This window comes from Magnolia sinica, chromosome 8, assembly GCF_029962835.1.
Source record: "Magnolia sinica isolate HGM2019 chromosome 8, MsV1, whole genome shotgun sequence".
NCBI classification, from domain to species: Eukaryota; Viridiplantae; Streptophyta; class Magnoliopsida; order Magnoliales; family Magnoliaceae; genus Magnolia; species Magnolia sinica.
The window spans coordinates 16,035,150-16,053,959 of record NC_080580.1 but is presented as its reverse complement, the minus strand read 5'-3'; the positions used below and the strand labels follow the sequence as shown (position 1 = coordinate 16,053,959).

Sequence of the window (18,810 nt, the reverse complement as noted above, 5' to 3'; positions counted from 1 at the left end):
GTGTTTTGACCAGTTAAGAAGTAATAAATCATTGAAAAAAAGGCTCTTTGATTTAATGTTAAAGAGAATATATATCATTTAATCTCTTATTAAAAAACAAAATAAAATATTTTACCTTTTCTAAAGGATTCTTCTTCTTCTTTTTTCAGAATTTTTCTAAATGATTTTTAAAGCCCCCACCAACTTAAAGATATAAAATGAAAGCTAAATGAAGTTTACAACAGAAGAAAACAAGTATAATTTGAGTCGTAAATCGTAGGATTCAAATCATAAAATCATGGGATTCATATAAAAAGGGATTCAAAGATGGGATTCAACTCGTTTTGCTTAAGATTCAACGTAAATCGTAAGTCGTAGGATTTTGACAACACTGGAAATAGCTTTCAATTACACAAGAAATAGGCACGAGGCATGGCGAGCAGCATTGCCTTGAGCAAGCTGCCAATCCAGCGAACCCCACTGTGAAAATAGATAAGTACAAAAGGGAGGTTCGTAAATTCATCAGTCCCAAATAAATAATCAAAATACCTTTTTGCCAACCTTCCCTAGACACTGCTTGTATTCTTGGAAGGGGTTTGTATGTCTCTTCTTTCTTCATCGAGATCAAATGGGGCGTGATCCTTCCAATCGATCATCCACACCATCCAATGGTTTTGTTTGTCCTGAACCCAGTTTCGGAAGACTCCAGTTCTGGCGTGGGTGGGGGTCTTGGTCCCCGGGGTTTTGCGGGATCTACGAAAATAACCCAACCGTCCAAGAACTTTGCATTCATCCCTTCTCGAGCTCTCTCAGCCTCTTCTATGGTTGCATATCTTACAAAACCAAAGCCCTTCGACCTTCCTGAGACTCTATCAGTAATAACCTTGGCTGCAAAAACACCATGGGGTGACAACATCTTATTATCACGTGTGAATCGTACAGAAAGGAAAGCAGTACAGAAAAGAAAACAAAAGGTCAGATACCTTCGACAAGCTGTCCGAAAGGAGAGAATGCTTCTTTCAGCTTTTCATCTGTGGTTAGCCTTGAAAGGCCTGCATCAAGGGAAATGGATCTGCTCAGATATGTGTAGCATAAGCATACATACAACAACAATGAATTATTTCCTTTGACGTAGGGCTGCAACTTGGGTTCGGGTCAATCAGAACCCAATTCACCCTACCCGAGTTCAGGTTAGGTTGTCAAGGTCCTAAGGTTGGGTTCAGGTTGAGTTCGGCTTGAGCAAATTTGGGCCGGGTCAGGTCCATTTGGGAATAACATACATTTGGTTCAAGTCGGGTTGGGTTGAGTATAGAAAGAATTCAGGTTGGGCACCTTGGGTTGGAATTTTGGGTCAGGTCGGGTTGCAGGTTGAATCCTCTTGAACTCAGTCTGGGTTCGGGTTGACCCTGAACCCGACCCAACCTGCCCAAGTTGCACCCCTACTTCGAGGGTGGCTTCGAGAGGTTGGAGATTTTGAAAAGTCCAAGAAGTGGATTCCACATTGGGTGAGCAACCAGTTTCCCATCATACTAGCATGAGATGACACTTCCACTTGTTTGAGCTAATGATTTCACCTGTTTCATCTAGGAGCTGAAACGAGCCAGCAATTACTCAAACCTTCCCAACCATTGGTTTAAGACGCCTAAACTGAGCCTAAGTTCCATAACTTTTCCAAGGTCGGATCCTAGCTACCTCATCTACTTATTGTTGTAAATTGTAATATAAGGTCCTCTTGGGATGGGCGAATCCTGACCTTTTAGGATTTTTCACCCAAACAGACGTGAATCTTAAACATTATGGTATTTAGTTCATCCGAAGCTTCATGAAATGAAAAGCTACTATAGTTTAAAAGGCTACCTTTTCAGATTACTTTGGTTTTGTCTCCCACTGAAAACTAAATGGGTTGGGTTGGAGCTATCCTGTAATTAAATCACAGACATTCCCATACAACTCCAGACGGGACCTTATTCATTTCATGTTCTTAATATAAAGGAAGCTTTTCAAAATGACTGGAAGGGCCTTCTATAAGAGTCCCAGACAAAGAATAAGATTTATAGTCTACACCTTAATGAAGCAATGATGATAGATTAACTAAGTGCATGTTTGGGTGTACTTAAAATGAGTTCATCGAATTTTAGTGAACATCAATTCCATATAAGAGATCATAGCTTATACACATCGTTTGTTGTATTCATCTCCCTACCAAAAAGTTGATTTTATTTTATTTTTTGAAAGATCTACCAAAAAAGTTGATCTATAATATGTAATTAGAATTAAATAAAATGAGAACAACTCATTTTTAATTGGCACCCAAACAGGCCCTAATTTATCAGGAAAATACAAGGAAACAAATAAAATGAGGTTTGGACTGGATATATTTGTCAAAATGTGGCTAAACACTGCAAATCCACAATAAGTGGAAGCAAAAGCACACAAGAAAATGCAAGTTTCATTTTACATGGTCATTGATATGTTTGATTACATCGACAGGAGTAGACTATCAGAGTTTTCACCATGTAGTACAACTGAGAGACACCTCTAAACAAGGTTAAGTTCCACATTTGCTTCGATATAATCCCAGTCAAACCACTATGAATTGTAACATACACCTGCATGACATTCACTATGCACCAGGACTTGGTGAATTAATCATATCTGCAGTCTGTTCCTGACTACCCTAAATCATCTCTCGCAGTCTGTTCCTGACTACCGTTAATCGTATCTGCTGTCTCTTCTTCTTCCTCTTCTTCTTGAGAGAGAGAGAGAACTAAAAAGATGCCTACCAAAAGGCAAAAAAGGAATTCAATTATGGAGGAGTTAACAAGGCAATTGCAGAAAGAGATCCCATGGTGCATGTCGTTTGCTGGTGACATAGATGAAGGAGATCCTAAACATACAGCTAGATTTATGGAGGCATGCTTTAGAATCTAAAAAGGATTTGAAATTAGTAAGGCTAAAACAGAGTATATGAAGTGCAATTTTAGCAACAATAGAAGTGGAAATAAGGAATTGCTTAAGATTGCTCACCAAGAAGAATCCCAAAATGACTGTGTTCAATATCTTGGGTTGATATTCACGAGAGTGGAGAGATTGAAAAGGACGTTGCCCATAGAATACAAGCTGGGTGGAAGAAATAGAGACGTATCTCTGGAGTTTTATGTGATAATCATGTACCAATCAAACTAGAGGAAATTTTTTATAGGATAACCATAAGATCACCCATGCTTTCTGGGACAAAATGTTGGGCAGTTAATGAACAACATATTCATAGGATGGTGTAGCTGAAATGAGATGTTGAGATGGACAGGTGGCAAAACGGGGAAGGATAGAATTAGAAATTAATGCATTCAAGGGAACTTAAGAGTAACACCAATAGGTAAAAATATGAGGAAAAGTGGATTTAAATGGTTTGGTCATGCAAAATGGAGACCAAGAACGGTGCCTGTTAGGAATGAGTGGATACAAGTTGAAGGCTCTAAAAGGGCAAGGGGAAGGCAAAAAAGAACATCGGTGGAGGTAGCAAGAAAAAGATGACCTGTAGTCTAACTGAAGTTGTGGACCTTGAGAGAGTGAAAAGGCGGAACAGGATTCCTGTAGCCAACCCCAATTAGTTGGTATAAGGCTTAGTTGATGATGATGAATTAAGAATTCAATTCAATGGTACATATCCCTAATAATATGATTCTCTCAGTAATGTTTAGCAACAGGAAATTTGATTTGGTGGAATTCAGAAACTGTGTTTGGATGCTGGAAACAATTGTCAAGAAATCCACTATCTATATCATCAAAAGAGGGAGCTTGAGAGATTAATTGCATCAACCATGCCAACATGACACATGCAAGTGACATGTATCGCAGTCATTGTCCCAGATCCATAGTGAGATAGCCTTGGCCCAAAAAAAGCAATTTCAATTATCAGGTGGCCACAAAAGCCAGTGCATTAATTTTATCATCGCCATCATTGCTGTCATCATACAAAAAATGCATTGGAGGATGGCTATAAGCAGAGATCACTTGCCAGAGTGGATCATTTTATTTTTTTTTAAGATGAAGCAATATTATGAAGGCAAAAAGTCAAACAAAGGCAAAACAAAACCAAAAAAAAAAAAAAGAGCGAGAAAAGAAACAGAAAAAAGGGGAAAAGAATACAATTAGAACCATAACACACCCAACCAGAAAAGGGCAGCCACCCTGACAAATACAAGTTCACTCGATTAAGCACCCACACATCAAACCCCTCTGGTTACAGAAACAGCAACTGTTTTTTTTTTTTTTCCAGCCAATAAACCACAACACCACGAGTAGGGCCGAACGCCATATGGATATGCCCATCACCCTGACACATTTTGAATGGAAGATCAATCGAGTTGGGCATCACCCAACAACTGAAACTGGAGATTCAGAAGATGCCAGACCAAACTATTCCGGCAAAAGAACAATGAACAAAAAGGTGATCCACCGACTCCTCAACGCTCAGACACAGGAGAAACATTGGGAAGAATCATCGATCTCTTCTGCAAATTATCATATGTGAGAATCCTATTTCTCCCCACAAGCCAAGCAAAGGAGGAGACTTTCGAAGGAACCCAACAAACCCACACGAAAGAAATATGATATTGCTCTCCCTCAAACTCAAACCAGGACAAGTGCTTGTAAAGAGTGGGAACCGATAATAAATCGGAGCTCTCAAAACGCCAAACGAGCACATCCTCAACTCCCGAAGAAGGTGAAATTCCTGGCAAACGAGAAAGAAGGCAGAGCAAGTCATCTAGCTCAGAATCATTTAAATATCTCCTATAGGTGAGAACCCAAACACCTTCACAAACATCCCTCGAAAAGCAGCTAGCAATTAAAATACCAATCATGGGACCGAGATTAGCCAAGGCCGGGAAGGATGGTCTAAGTGTGGAATCCCCACACCATAAATCATCCCAGAACCTAACACCAGAGACCTCCCCCACAACAAAGCAATAGTGAGCATACGCATCAAGTACTGTCCTAGCTACTGCCTTCCAAAGAAAAGAGGTGCGATATAAGGACTCTGATCCACCACCCCATGGGAGAGGATCCATACTTGGCTCCAACAACTGTCCTCGACAAACTAGAGACCTTCACCCCAAAATGTCATATCCATTTACCAAACAAAGCTGAATTAACAAGATCCAAACGCCTTATCCCAGCTCCCCCCTCCTCATAAGGACGACAAACCTCTTTCCAATTCAAAAAATGGAACTTACAATTAGCAACTCCACATTGCAATATATCAATATAAGTTCAATAACTGCTTTGGGGCATCAAAATTGAGACAAAGTATAGCCGGAGATTAGAAAGAGAAGATTCAATCAACGTCAGCTTTCCCCTAAGGAAAGCAACTTGCTCTTCCAAGGACCTTCTTTCCAATCTTTCCACCACCTTATCCCACAGGCGAGCTGTCAGGTTCCCTAGACACAAAGGAAGGCCAAGATGGGAGGAGGGAAAGGACCCACGCGACACCCAAACAACTCAGCAAGACAAGAAACCTCCTCCACAGGGATATGAATGCCGAGAAGTTCATTTTTAGACAGGTTAATATTAATAACCGACACAACCTCAAACCATCTAATTGCAATCCTAAAATTCGAATTCATAGAAACATCGGCCTCACAAAAAAGAACAGTATCATCTACGAACTGAAGGTCAGTGATCGACTCAAGGAAGTTTTGAACCCCGAAGCCCTTGAAGCTGGGTATCCCATATCGGTATCGGTTGGCATAACGATGCCCTCCGATACCGATACGGATACGGGGGCGTAACGGCCCGTAACGGTGCATTTTTTATTTTTTTGGCCAAAAATATATATAAATATATGGATTAAATCCATAATATTCTAAGCATTCCAAATATGCATTCATTTATAAATTGGAACATGTTTATGGTGGTGTAGCGGTCCACTCTTTGGTGAGAAGTTGTATCGGTCTGCCTGATGAATTTATGAACCTGACAACCTAGTATTGGCTATAGATCTTTTATAATTAATTATCTAACTATATAATATCAATATAAATTAATTAGAATGAATTCAATACCAAAATATCTCATATTTGTAGGTATTGGTATATTACATACCTTGTGACTTGTGTACGTTTTATTTCAACATACAATCTAAGGACTTTTATGTCCAATTATGTAATTCATATATCTAGCAAATTAATATAATTCTTCACAATAAATCTTAAGAAAAAATTTGAAATTATATTCAAGTAAATAGTGTTGTCGATTTAGAGTTGATTTGGTGGACCATTTGATACCCCAAATCAACGTTAAATTCATGCAATCTATTGGCACATATCTCACTAATGGATTGGTGGATATTTATTGAACAATGAAGAATGAAAAATATCAAATGATCATATTTCAAAAAAACAAGTGTTTGCAAATTAATGGTGAAAATCATTTAAACAATTTAATTTTGGAATGTGACTTGGCAACAATAGTGCCATAATTTAATTTATTAATTTTGAGTTAATGTATGCCTCATGGACAATTTTTACGACCATGTACACAGGGCCCACCATGATGTATGTATTGTATATCAATGACATCCATCTGTTTTATCAAATCATTTTAAGGCTTGGTCCAAAAATGAGGTAGATCCAGATCTAAGGTGGACCGCTAGTGGGCGAGGCCTTGAAATTGGGGTCCACCTTGATGTATTTGTATATCTATGCCGTCAATCTATTTTGCCAACTAATTTTAAAGCATGATCCAAAAATCAGGCATATTTAAATCTTAGGTGGACCACTAGTGAATGATGCCCTGAACATAGGAACCACCTTGATGCATTTGTTGTATATCCATGTTGTACATCCTTTTTGCCAACTCATTTTAGGGCATAGTCCAAAAAATGAGGCAAATCCAAATCTTTGGTGGACCACACAATAGGGATTGAATTCCCACAATTAAAACTTATATTACTATTATTATTATTATTATTATTTGTTAATATTATTTTTTAAGTTGCGACTTGTGTTTTCCTTGATCCAGATCCATGCAACCTTATCAACAGTTTCGATGGTAAATAAACATTACAGTGGGCCATAATAAGTTTTTAACAGTGGGCATTCAATCCTACTATGCGGTCCACTTGAGATATGGATCTGCTTCATTTTAGGGACCATGCCTTGAAAAAATCAAGAACACTGATGGGTGGCATGGATATATAATATAACACATAAATCAAGGTGGGTCACATGCACAAAAACAATGCAAGTGCATGGTGGACATTAAATTCTACTGTGCGGTCCACTTGAGATCTGGATCTGCTTCCTTTTAGGGACCATGCCTTGAAATGATCAGGAAAAACTGATGGGTGGCATGGATATATAATACAACACATAGATTAAGGTGGGCCGCATGCACTAAAACAGTGCAAGTGCACTAAGCGGCATGCACCGCAGACTACCCCCCATTCATTTTTTTCGAGACTGCGAGAGGGAGAGAGAAATGAGAGGGGAAAAAATGAGAGGAAAAGAAAGGGCAAAAGAGAGAGAAGGAGAAAACGAGAGGGAAAAAGAGAGAGGGTGGAGAGGGAGTTGCACCCGAGGGGAAAGAAGAAGAAGCAGGAGGAGGAGTTGCAGCGTGCCGCGAGGAGCTCCAGCAGCACCGCGAAGAAGAAGAAGAAAAAGAGGAGGAAGAAGAAGAAGAAGAAGAGGAGGAGGAAGCGAGAATAAGGTTTTTTTTTTCATTTTTTCTTTTCTTTTTTCGTTTTTTCTTTTCTTTTCCTTTTTTTTTAAATTTTTCTTTTAGGGTTACTACCCGTAACAATTGTTACAGGCTCGTAATGGTCGTTATGCCTTGTAACGATCGTTACGGCCCCCGTAACGGCCGTTTCGGTTCCGTTTTCTGCACCTTTCCGTTTCAGCCCCGTATCGCGTAACGGTAACTACCGTTACCGTTACGTATCGGCCGTTACGTAACCGATTTGGGATACCCTGCCTTGAAGAGCCACTCAGCCTGACCACGGGAAAACATCTTACTAATGGCTTCAACAACAATCACAAAAAGGAAGGGAGTTAGAGGATCACCCTGCTTAAGGCTCCGCAAGGCAGCAAAGAAACCAAAAGGAGACTCGTTAATAGACATTGAAAAGGTGTCTTAAACCACGCAACATCAATCTAATGTCTCCAGTTCTCCCCAAAACCCATTCGCCTCATTAAATAATCCAAAAAAGATCAGTTCACATGACCATAAGCCTTTTTTCAAATCCAACTTAACACACCTTGACTACTTGACCTGGGGCACAAATCGAAGCATTCATGGGTGATAAGAGTGCTACAAATAATCAGCCTATCAGATATGAAGGTGCTCTAATAAGACAACATGACTTTAGGGAGACAAACCCTAATCCTATGACTCGAGACTTTAGCAGTAATTTTATATGAGCTCCCCATAAGACTTATAGGCCTAAAATTCTTGAGACAAGCTGCATCATCAATCTTTGGGGTGAGGGCCCAAAAGTAAAATCTAGCTCTTTCAGGAGGAAGGCTAAGGAAAGAAGTCCTCCGTAAAGGCCATGAGATCCAACTAAATGAAATCCCTCTCTAACGCCCAAACAACCTTCTTAATTTCCTCGAGGTGAATAGGAGTCTCCAAGAAGAGAGCATCCTCCCCAAACAGACACTCAAAATCTAAGTATTGAGATTGTGATGATCTTGGCCCTCATCTTAGAGCATATTAGAGTAAAACTTAACAACAACATCACAAATAGGACCTTTCTCAATTATCTTAACATCGTTAATCATGAGGGAGGAGATACAATTTGCTCGAGCACGAGCACGAGCACTGGCTATCCCATGGAAAAATTTGGTATTCCTATCTCTCTACTTAAGCCAGGCTGCACGTGATCTCTAATGCCATTTTATCTCCTCTAAATCCTAGATGATAGTCAAAATGTAACTTATCTCCTAGAGCTTTATCTGTCGAGAGCAAACTGATTTCCTCTTTAATGTCGAAAGCTTGGATGTCGCTAAGCATAACATCCATCTCCATCTTCCTAAGGTTGAAGATTTGCCGCTTCCAAGAACAAATTTTAGCCTCCAACAACTTCAGCTTTTTGAACAGGATAAAACCCACACGGCCCATGACTTCAAAGGAGTCGCACCACTCAAATATGAGATCCCAAAACCACTCCACTTCCAGCTAGGTGAGCTCAAATATGAAGGGCTTAGTACCACAATTAATCTCCTCCACATCCAGCAGAATTAGACAATGATCAAGCACTGATTTGGGAAGGCCTCTCTGACGAGACAAGGGAAACACATGAACCCACCCAGGAAAAACCAAAATCATGTCTAGCAATGACATAGCCGGAGAGTCCTGACCGTTCGACCAGGAAAAGTTGACCCCACCCCCACCCATTGGGAGATCCACCGACTCATGCTTATTATCCCACTCAACGAAACCCCTCAGACTGTTGGATCTCCTAACCTCATGAAGTTTCTCATGGACAAAGTGAAGAACCACATTGAATCACCCCCCAAGCACCAAGGCAATCCCCATCAATCCGACACCAAAGACAACTGATTCCAAAAAGAAGGCCAGGAAGAAGGACAGGACGAACCATAGATCCTGAGAAAACCCATTTAAAACCGAGGGCCACTTCTCGAAAAACAACATTAACCGACAAAGAGACTATCCAACTCTCTTCCAAACACTGAAGGGCTAAATCCCACATCAACAAAATTCCACCCAACGACCCGAGCCTCCTAGGCCACTCCTTTCCAACTCCAGATAGACTCCAGAAGCCTCCTATCGACCAACTCAGGCTTAGACCACTGCAAGACGATAAAACTGACCTTAGACTTCTTACACAAATCTTTAATAAGGATACGCTTCCGGGGACATCCCAAACCCTGAACATTCTAGCTCAATATCTTCATGGGGAAACAATTCTTACCCTTCTTCCCTTTCTTTCACTTCTCAGAATACCTTCCAACTGACCAGAGGAATTTGCAGCTCTCTTAAAAAAAGATTTTGAACAATATGACCATTAGGATGGTTTTTAATCCCCAGGAATTTGTAGACCATCCTCCATTGGATTTCATTTCTCATGTATTTCAGCCTGCCAAATACAAGGATTTTACTTTTCCAAGCTGCCAAACAACCCCTTCGAACTTATTGTTGCCGTCACAAGCTGAAACATAGCTTATTTTCAGCTTGTGGCCCAATCTAAGACCTCAAAATTCAGCCCCTCAATAAACAGGCAAGCCCACTTGCAGCCCAGCCCCACAACGGCCCCGATCGCAACCTTCTCTCAATTGATTGTTAGCTCGTAACCGATAGAAAATAATCAAAGACGCGAATTTCTCTCACATTGCACAAATCCAAACCAAACCAACAAACAAAGAGTAACAGAGAAAGACAGAGAGAGAGAAACTAATCTTCTAAATAGAAAAAGAAGAAGAATAAGAAAAAGAAAAGAGAGAGCCAAACATTTAGAACCGCCCGTTTTGATAGATACGCCCTTTTCTTTTTCAACTTTCATGAAAAAAAAGGGGTGTGGCTGTGCAAAAGGGTGGGTGTGGATGTCAAAATATGAGAAAGGGTGAGAAACGAACCGCTGACGAAGAGCTTTGGGGTTGGCAAGGCAGTGGAACAGAACCTCCATTGCTGAAGAATCGAAGAAGAAGCTCCTGAAGATCCCCTCAGAGCATGGCGAAAAGCAGAATACAGCGCCATGAGATAGAGAAGGAGAGAGGTTTTGCCTTTCAGGAGAGATGGCAAAACCCTAAAACCTGTGGAGAGAGAGAGAGAGATGCGTGTTGCGGGTTCGAATCCCGTTAGTGGCGCCCTGCTGAGACAGCTTGATGATGGAACTTAACGGTCTAAATTCGACTACAACAATCAATGGCCAGGATCATCTTTTTAGAGAAATTTTAGGTCACGGGCCATCCACAGGGACGCGGATTGCCCGACGTAAGGTGGGGCCCACCGTGATGTTTGTGATAGCTCACCGTTTTGCCGGCTCGCGGGGCACGACAGATGGGATTCGTGACCGTGAGGCCCACTGTGATGTATGTGTCTTATATCCACACCGTCCATCCATTTTGAAAACTCATTTTAGGTAATGAACCAAAAATGATGTAGATTAAAATTTCACGTGGACCATAATAAAGAAAAAAGTGGTAATCAAACATTAAAAACTTCTCGTGGGCGACAAATGTTTTGAATCAAGCTAATGTTTGAATTGTCACTTTACTATAGGCTTTCTGTCCTTATCAACGTATTGGATGGCAAATAAACATTCTAATAGCCTTGTGAAGATTTTAATAGTGGTATTCAGTCACTACTGTTTCCGGTGGTATCATCCACTTACAATTTAGATTGTTTTTTCTTTTTTGATCATGCATTGAAATGAGCTTTCAACGTAGATGGATGACGATGATGTAAGACAAGTTTTTAATGGTGGAATTTAATTATTATTATTTCATGTGAATCCATCTTAGATTTGGATGTGCTTCATTTCAGGATTATGTCTGTTGATGCAGAAATCTGGTCACGCATCACTTCTTGCGAGCTGCTGAGTACTGATAATTAATGGAAAACAAGGGAATGCACTAGAGGCGCCGGTTAAGACCAAGGACACTCCTATGCCTAAGTCAGGCATATAGACTCACAGCAGTATAGCATAATCGGTATATTTGTGTGTGTATCTTGTTCCATGGCAAGGGTCTCTATTTATAATCCATTGACATCACTTACGTATATGGCAATGAATTTGATAGATAGTTACGTATCATAAAGTAGATCTGTCTTTGGGTATATCGTGTCTTTCTCGGCATGATCCTCGGCTAAGATCTCGAAAGATAATCCTATCTTTATATATTGTTAGGATATTTCTATTTCGAGGCAGTGGTCGATATCCGAGGTCGAGGTTGGTACCCGAGGTCGAGGTCGGTACCTGAGATTGGGTCGGCATCCGAGTTCGACCTTCGAGGTCGAGGTCATCCCTTAAGACCGAGGTCGGTACCCAAGGCCCAAAATAATAAGGCCGAGGTAGAAAGTAGCCGACACCAAAGGTGTCAGAGTGATTTTTTTGCCCTCAAGCAATTCATAGTCACCGAGTCTGACTGCTTGACTCATTTGTATCATACATTTGTTTAGCTCCATTTTACCCATAACAATGTCTTAAAATGAACTTTCAAATTGGATGGACAATGTGGATGTATGGTACATGTTGTGCAAAATATTTTGATTAAAAATATTTTAAAATAAAATATATAAAGAGAGGAATGCTCACTTGGGCACCTTCTTACATGGGCATCTACGCACACCTTTGCACATGTGTCTTAGGCACAAAATATGAATGGTCCACGTGATACGGCACCCTTTGAAACTCTATGGTCCCAATTTTCAGCCTGATCCAAGACTCTAGTGGGTCATAGCAAAGATAAATGCAAATCAAGAAAGGAATTTGTTTCCTTTTTCCATGGCCCACCAGAGTTTTAGATCAAGCTGAAAGTTGGGCTTGTGATGTTTCAAGGGGCACCGCATCACGTGGATTGTTCAGATTTTGTGCCTAAGATACGTGTGCAAAGGTGCACATAGGTGCTTACATAAGGTGTATAGGTGAGCATTTCTCTCTCTCTCTCTCTCTCTCTCTCTCTCTCTCTCTCTCTCTCTCTCTCTCTCTCTCTTATATAAATATATAATATGTTTGTTAAAACTTTGTTTTTTGGTGTTTTGGGAATAGTCCCATATTGGAAAGGAAAGAAGAAAATTTTGGATTTATACGTAGGGTGTGAGGCAGTGTTGTTGTAGAGGCGCTAATGGCGCACTTTGCAGAGTGTTGTGGGTAAGAGGTCCGAGAGACACCTATCAACCTTATATAAAGACTAGAACTAGCCGTTTAAGAGCTAGTGTAGCTACTTATGTAGTAATAAACCAGACCATGCAAAAACCGTTGCATGTGGCTAGTCCAACAGTCATAAACAGCTAGCCACTAAGTCTAAACGGCTAGCATGTAGCTGGTATTTCCACATGCAAAATGGTCAAAAATTGCCAATTAATGGCTAGTTTCCCACCAACAGTCAGAAATAATCATTTGGAGTTATGAGCCTGGACAAAAATGTCCAACAACCCTAGCCTATATAAACATAACTTGGGTGGTTCATTAGACTATCACCAACCACTCGAACCACTCTCTCATACGAACTAACCAGAAAAGCTCAAGTGCTCTATGATCTGGAATTTTTCTTTAAGTTTTTAATCTACCAATAAACTATGTACACATAGTTTCTTTGGTGGTTTCTTCATGCTTACTGAACGCAAAACCACATATAGGCTCGTGGTATCTTATAAGCTATTTGCCTACAACTTGTCAGCAGTCTCAATTACTTTGAGAATGGGCGAGTAATGCTTTAAGGATAGCATGATCACACATGCTTCAGTATGTCCTTAATATTTTCGGTTTCTTTTATTATTTTACATAAATTATAAACATATAATTTGAGAATATTAGGTTTGTAACAATTTTAAAGCGTTATTACTATGGAAACTGAAGACGTATCCTCCATCAAACTGATGAACCAGGATATTATTCGTCTTGATCGGTTCGACGGAACTAATTTTACAACATAGTAAGATAAGATAAAGTTTCTCTTAACAGCCTTAAAGATTTACTATATCTTAGATATGAATATTCAACCGCTGCCTGAGGCAACCGATTAGGACACAATTGAACAGATTGCTACATGTAACAAATGAGCTGAAGATGAACTGTTATGTCGTGGACACATACTGAATGCACTCTCTGACCAGCTGTATCATCTATACACATAAACGCCGTCTACAAAAGAAATTTAGACTGCCCTAAGTTTAAATACAAGGCCGAAGAAGAATGTATTAACAAGTTCTTAATAGCTAAGTACTTCGACTATAACATGGTAGATAATAAACCATTGTTGTCCCAAGTTCAAGAATTGCAGCCAATTATAAATAAAATTAAGGCAATTAAAAATTGATCTTCCTAACTCATTCCAAGTCGGGGCTGTATATCGTAAAATTGCCCTCGATGTATAAAGACTACAGGAAAAAGTTGTTGCATAGGATCGATGACTGCACGATGGAACAGATTTATAAGCATTTGTGAATTGAGAAAAAAAATCTTACAACCATGATAAGAAAGTTGAAAATGAGAATTTCTCATCTAAAGTACATGCGGTAGAAAACACCAAAAATAATAATCTCGATACGGACGATTCTCTAAAACCCAATAAAAGGAAAATTCAAGGAAATACAAAAGATAAACAGAAAGTTTACAGGCCATTGCCATGTTTGTAAAGAAAAATAAATTTGGGGCATTATGCTCATGTTTGTCGATATTGAAATTAAAAAGAAAAAAAAGAAAAAAAAAAGAAACAAATATAGTGGGGGACAATATAATTGTCATGATCATCGAGGTTAACACAATCTAAGGCAAAGTCTCTTATTGGTGATACGATATGACTGCCATTGTATATGTCTGCTACGGCAGGTCGGCCTTCAAAACATATAAGGATGTGACCGATGGTCAAGAAGTCCAAATGGTAATGAAGTCAAATCAAAGGTCGTGGGCAAAGGAACCGTGGAATTGGTGTTTACCTCTGGAAAGAAAGTGATATTAACAAATGTGATGTACATCCTAGACATAAGATGAAACTTTGTTTCTGTGATCTCCTGGAAAAATCTAGAATACAGGTTGTGTATGAGTCAGGTAAGCTGATTCTATTAAGGAATGTGAATTTTGTTGGAAAAGAATATGCTTGTAACAGAATGATTAAGTTTTCATAAAATAAAAGTAACACTTTTTCATATACAGTTGAATCTTTAACACTGTGGCATAGTAGATTAGCACATATAGGATATAATACCTTAAAATTCATGGCTAAGAATGGTCTAATCTCATACACTGATGATAAGAAAGATGAATGTGAAGCATGCATACGATCTAAAATGATAAAAAATTTGTTTCCAAGAGTCAAGAAATCATCGCAAGAATTGAATTTTATGAACACTGATATTTTTAAGTTGAATGACATTCTTACTCGTGGAGGTAGAAGTTACTCTATGACAGTTGTTGAAGATTACTCTAGATACGTGTATGTATACATATTAAAGAACAAAGATGAAACACTAAATATTTTCAAAGTATATAAAGTGGAAGTAGAAAATCAAGTAAATAAGAAAATAAAAATTATCGCAGTGACAAAAGGGGGAGAATACTTCTCGAGCGAATTCTCCAACTTCTGCGAAGAATATGAATTAATACACCAGTGCACTGCTCCATATATACCGCAACAAAATGGTGCAAAAGAAAGAAAAAATATGACATTACCAGAGATGATCAACTTAATGCTAATACAAGTAAAGTTGTCACTAACTCTATGGGGTGAAGCACTGCTTGCACCATGTCACATCCTAAATAAAATTTCTCATAAGAAAAGTAAAACTTCACCACATAAGATATGGAAAGGTAGAAAACCTAACCCGAGGTATCTTAAGGTGTGGAGGTGTCTCACATCTTACAAGACACTTAACCCTAAAGAAACTAAGTTAGGACCCAGAGCTATTAAGTGTACATTTGCATGGTATACACAAAATAGCAAAGCATATAGACTCCTAGACCTAAAGTCTAACACTTATAAAATCTAGGGACGTTGAGTTCTTTGAGAACTCACTCTCCTTGGAGTCAAGGATAATAAAGTTCAAACTTTCAAAAGAGAACTAGTGAGTAAAGCTCTATAAGAGGTGGAAGCTCCAAGTGAACCTCATAGGAGTCAGATGGTAAGAATATAAAAGAGTCTTGACTCTAAACGGATAAACTCTTAGCGTATTTTTTTGATCTCATAAAAGATGATAGAGAAAATATTATCAGGAAGATACATATAATAATGACCATAAAAGAATACCCTAAAACATTTTGTGAGTCTATGCTTCTTGAGACTAAGCTTTTTGGAATGAAGCCATCAAAGATAAGATGGAATATATAATGTCAAATTAAACATGGGAACTAGTAAACTTACCTCCAGGTTTTAAACCCATATGGTGTAAGTGGGTATTTAAGAAGAAATATCACACTGATGGGACTATCCAAACCTTTAAAGTTATATTGGCGGCTAAGAGGTTTCGACGAAAAAGAATAGAAAAATTACTTTGACATATATTCTCTAATGACTAAAATAACATCCATTAGGATTTTATCTACGCTAGCATCGATATGTTATCTTCACATCCACCAAATAAATGTAACAATAACTTTTTTAACTGGTGACCTCAATGAGGAGGTATACATAAAACAACTTGAATAGTTCGTTATACCAACTAATAAGAAGAAAGTTTGTAAAGTAATTAAATCTTTGTATGGACTAAAACAAGCACCTAAATAATGACATGAGAGCTTTGATTAAAAAAATACTATCTCATGGTTTTATGCATAATGCAGTTGACAAATGCATATATTATAAAGTTAGTGGTAACTGTGTAACTGTTATTTGTTTGTATGTTGATGACATGTTATGATAAGTAATAAAATGGAAAGTATAATCGGAACAATGAAGTTCTTGTCTTCTGTATTCAAAATGAAGGATCTTGAACAAGTGGATACTATCATGTGTATTGAAGTTTTTTTTTAAAAAAAAAAAAAACATAGTGGGGGGTTATGCACCGTATCAATTTCATTACATTGAAAAGATATTAAATAAGTTTAATCATCTAAAAATAAAAGATGCAAAACTCCATTTAATCAAGTATCAGGCTGAATGAGAATAATGGAAGAGCAGTTGCACAACTTGAATATGCAAGTGTCATAGGCAATTTAATGTATGATATGCAATGCACTAGACCAAACATTGCATATATTGTAAGTAAACTTAGTAGATTTACTACCAAACCTAGTGTAAAATACTGGAATGTTATTAGTAAAGTTCTTGGTTACTTAAAAGTAACTAGAGACTTAATGATATTTTACTCAAAGTTTCCTGCCGTATTGGAATGATATACTGATGTAAGTTGGATATCGAGTACAGATGACAACATGTCCACTATAGAGTGGTATTCACTTATGAGGTGTAGCTATGTCTTGAAGATCCAAGAAACATACTTGCATAATTCACTCAAATATGGAGTCTGAGTTTATAGCATTGGTTGCGATAGGCAAAGAAGTCGAGTGGCTAATGGATCTTTTATTATAAATCACTTTATGTGTGAAGCATATACTGATTACGTCATTACATTGTGATTGTGAAGCCACATTAGTTAGAGTTTACAACAGTACTTGTGATGAAAAATCTAGATAGATAAGTTTATGACATGATTTTATAAGATAATTGATTGAAGATGAAATCATTACAATTTTCTATGTGAAATCAAATAAAGTAATAACTTGACTGATCATTTTACTAAACCTCTAACGAGAGAGGTAATAAAGGCAACATATAGATGGATGGGGTTGAAACTCTTTAACCAGAGTTCCACCGGTGATGGAAACTCAACCTAAAATCAAAAAAAATCTATAAGTACGAGTTCAATGGGTAAAAACAATTCATTGATAAGTGAAAATTTTCAGCACTAAAGTTATATAAAACTCCATCCATAATAAATAATGTTGAGCGTTACAGATAGAGGGTTGAGTTTTATAACTCTCAACGAAATTCAGTCTAAAAGGACAAGTGTCTTAATATTAACGGAGACACTGGAAGAATTTTACCTATATGAACGTACATATCGTGTCGTCTCTCGTGAGACATAGAGTGTCTCTTGTGATCATTCATGAAATAGGATGAGCTACTACTAATTGTGCTAATCAAGATTTGTGAGAACTCTAATAACACAAAGTGAATATGTGTGTAATTTATCTGACTCTGTTATTTAGGAATAACTGGTTCAAAGCTCCGACTAATAGGAATTTCGATGGAACTTTGAGATACTTACAATAAGAAAATATTCAAATTGAAATATATATTTCTTTATGCATATTAGCCGCATCTTGTCTAGCAAATGTTTTTTCTTTAAAAATATTTTCATTCAAGTGGGGGATTGTTGTGAAAAATGTTTTGACTACACGCACACACACACAATGTTTGTTAAAACTTAGTTTTTAGTATTTTGGGAATAATCCCATATCGGAAAGGAGAAAAGAAAATTTTGGGTTTATAAGTAGGGTGTTAAGTACATCATTATTTGCCTGGTCAATCCGTGGAATATCGAGACTTGCGTGTTTTAGTAGACACGCGCGCACGTGCACGTGCATGGGCTCGGACTCAGGCACGGTCAGTCTCAAGCTCGGTGTGAAGGCATGGGCATGTGAGGCAGTGTAGCTGTAGAAGCATTAGTGACTCACTTTGCACTTCGCATGTGCATATCGTGTCACAAATGGGTCGCTCCCTCGCAAACCGGTGCGAGACGAGTATGAGTCGCGATGCGACAATGGCTATGGGTTAAGTGGCTAGAGTGTCGTGGGTAAGAGGTATGAGATAGACCTGTCGACCTTATATAGGGCTAAAACTAGATATTTAACAACTGGTGTAACTACTCATACAGTAATAAACCAGACCATGAATAAACTGCTGCATGTGGCTAGCCCAACAATCATAAATGGCTAGTCACTGAGTCTAAATGGCTAGCATGCTGCTGATTTTCTCATATGTAAAACAGTCAGAACTTGCCAAATAACATCTAGCTTCTCGCCAACAGTCCTAAATGGTCATTTGGAGTTCTAACCCCGAACCAAAACGTCTAGCAACCTAACCTATATAAACAGAGCTTGGGTGGTTCATTGGACCATCATCAACCACTCAAACCACTATCTCATACAAA

General features: G+C 38.5%; 1 protein-coding gene across 1 annotated transcript; it reads right to left on the bottom strand.

Moving 5' to 3' along the window:
• Positions 1–307: 307 nt before the first annotated feature.
• LOC131252980 (organelle RRM domain-containing protein 2, mitochondrial) lies at positions 308–10,785 on the bottom strand. The gene is made up of 3 exons (XM_058253796.1): positions 10,575–10,785; positions 963–1,031; positions 308–867 (listed from the first exon to the last, which is right to left on the bottom strand). The coding sequence occupies exons 1-3, from the start codon at positions 10,693–10,695 to the stop codon at positions 632–634; spliced, it is 426 nt and encodes a 141-aa protein (XP_058109779.1). The 5' UTR covers positions 10,696–10,785; the 3' UTR covers positions 308–631.
• Between the last annotated feature and the right edge of the window lie 8,025 nt (positions 10,786–18,810).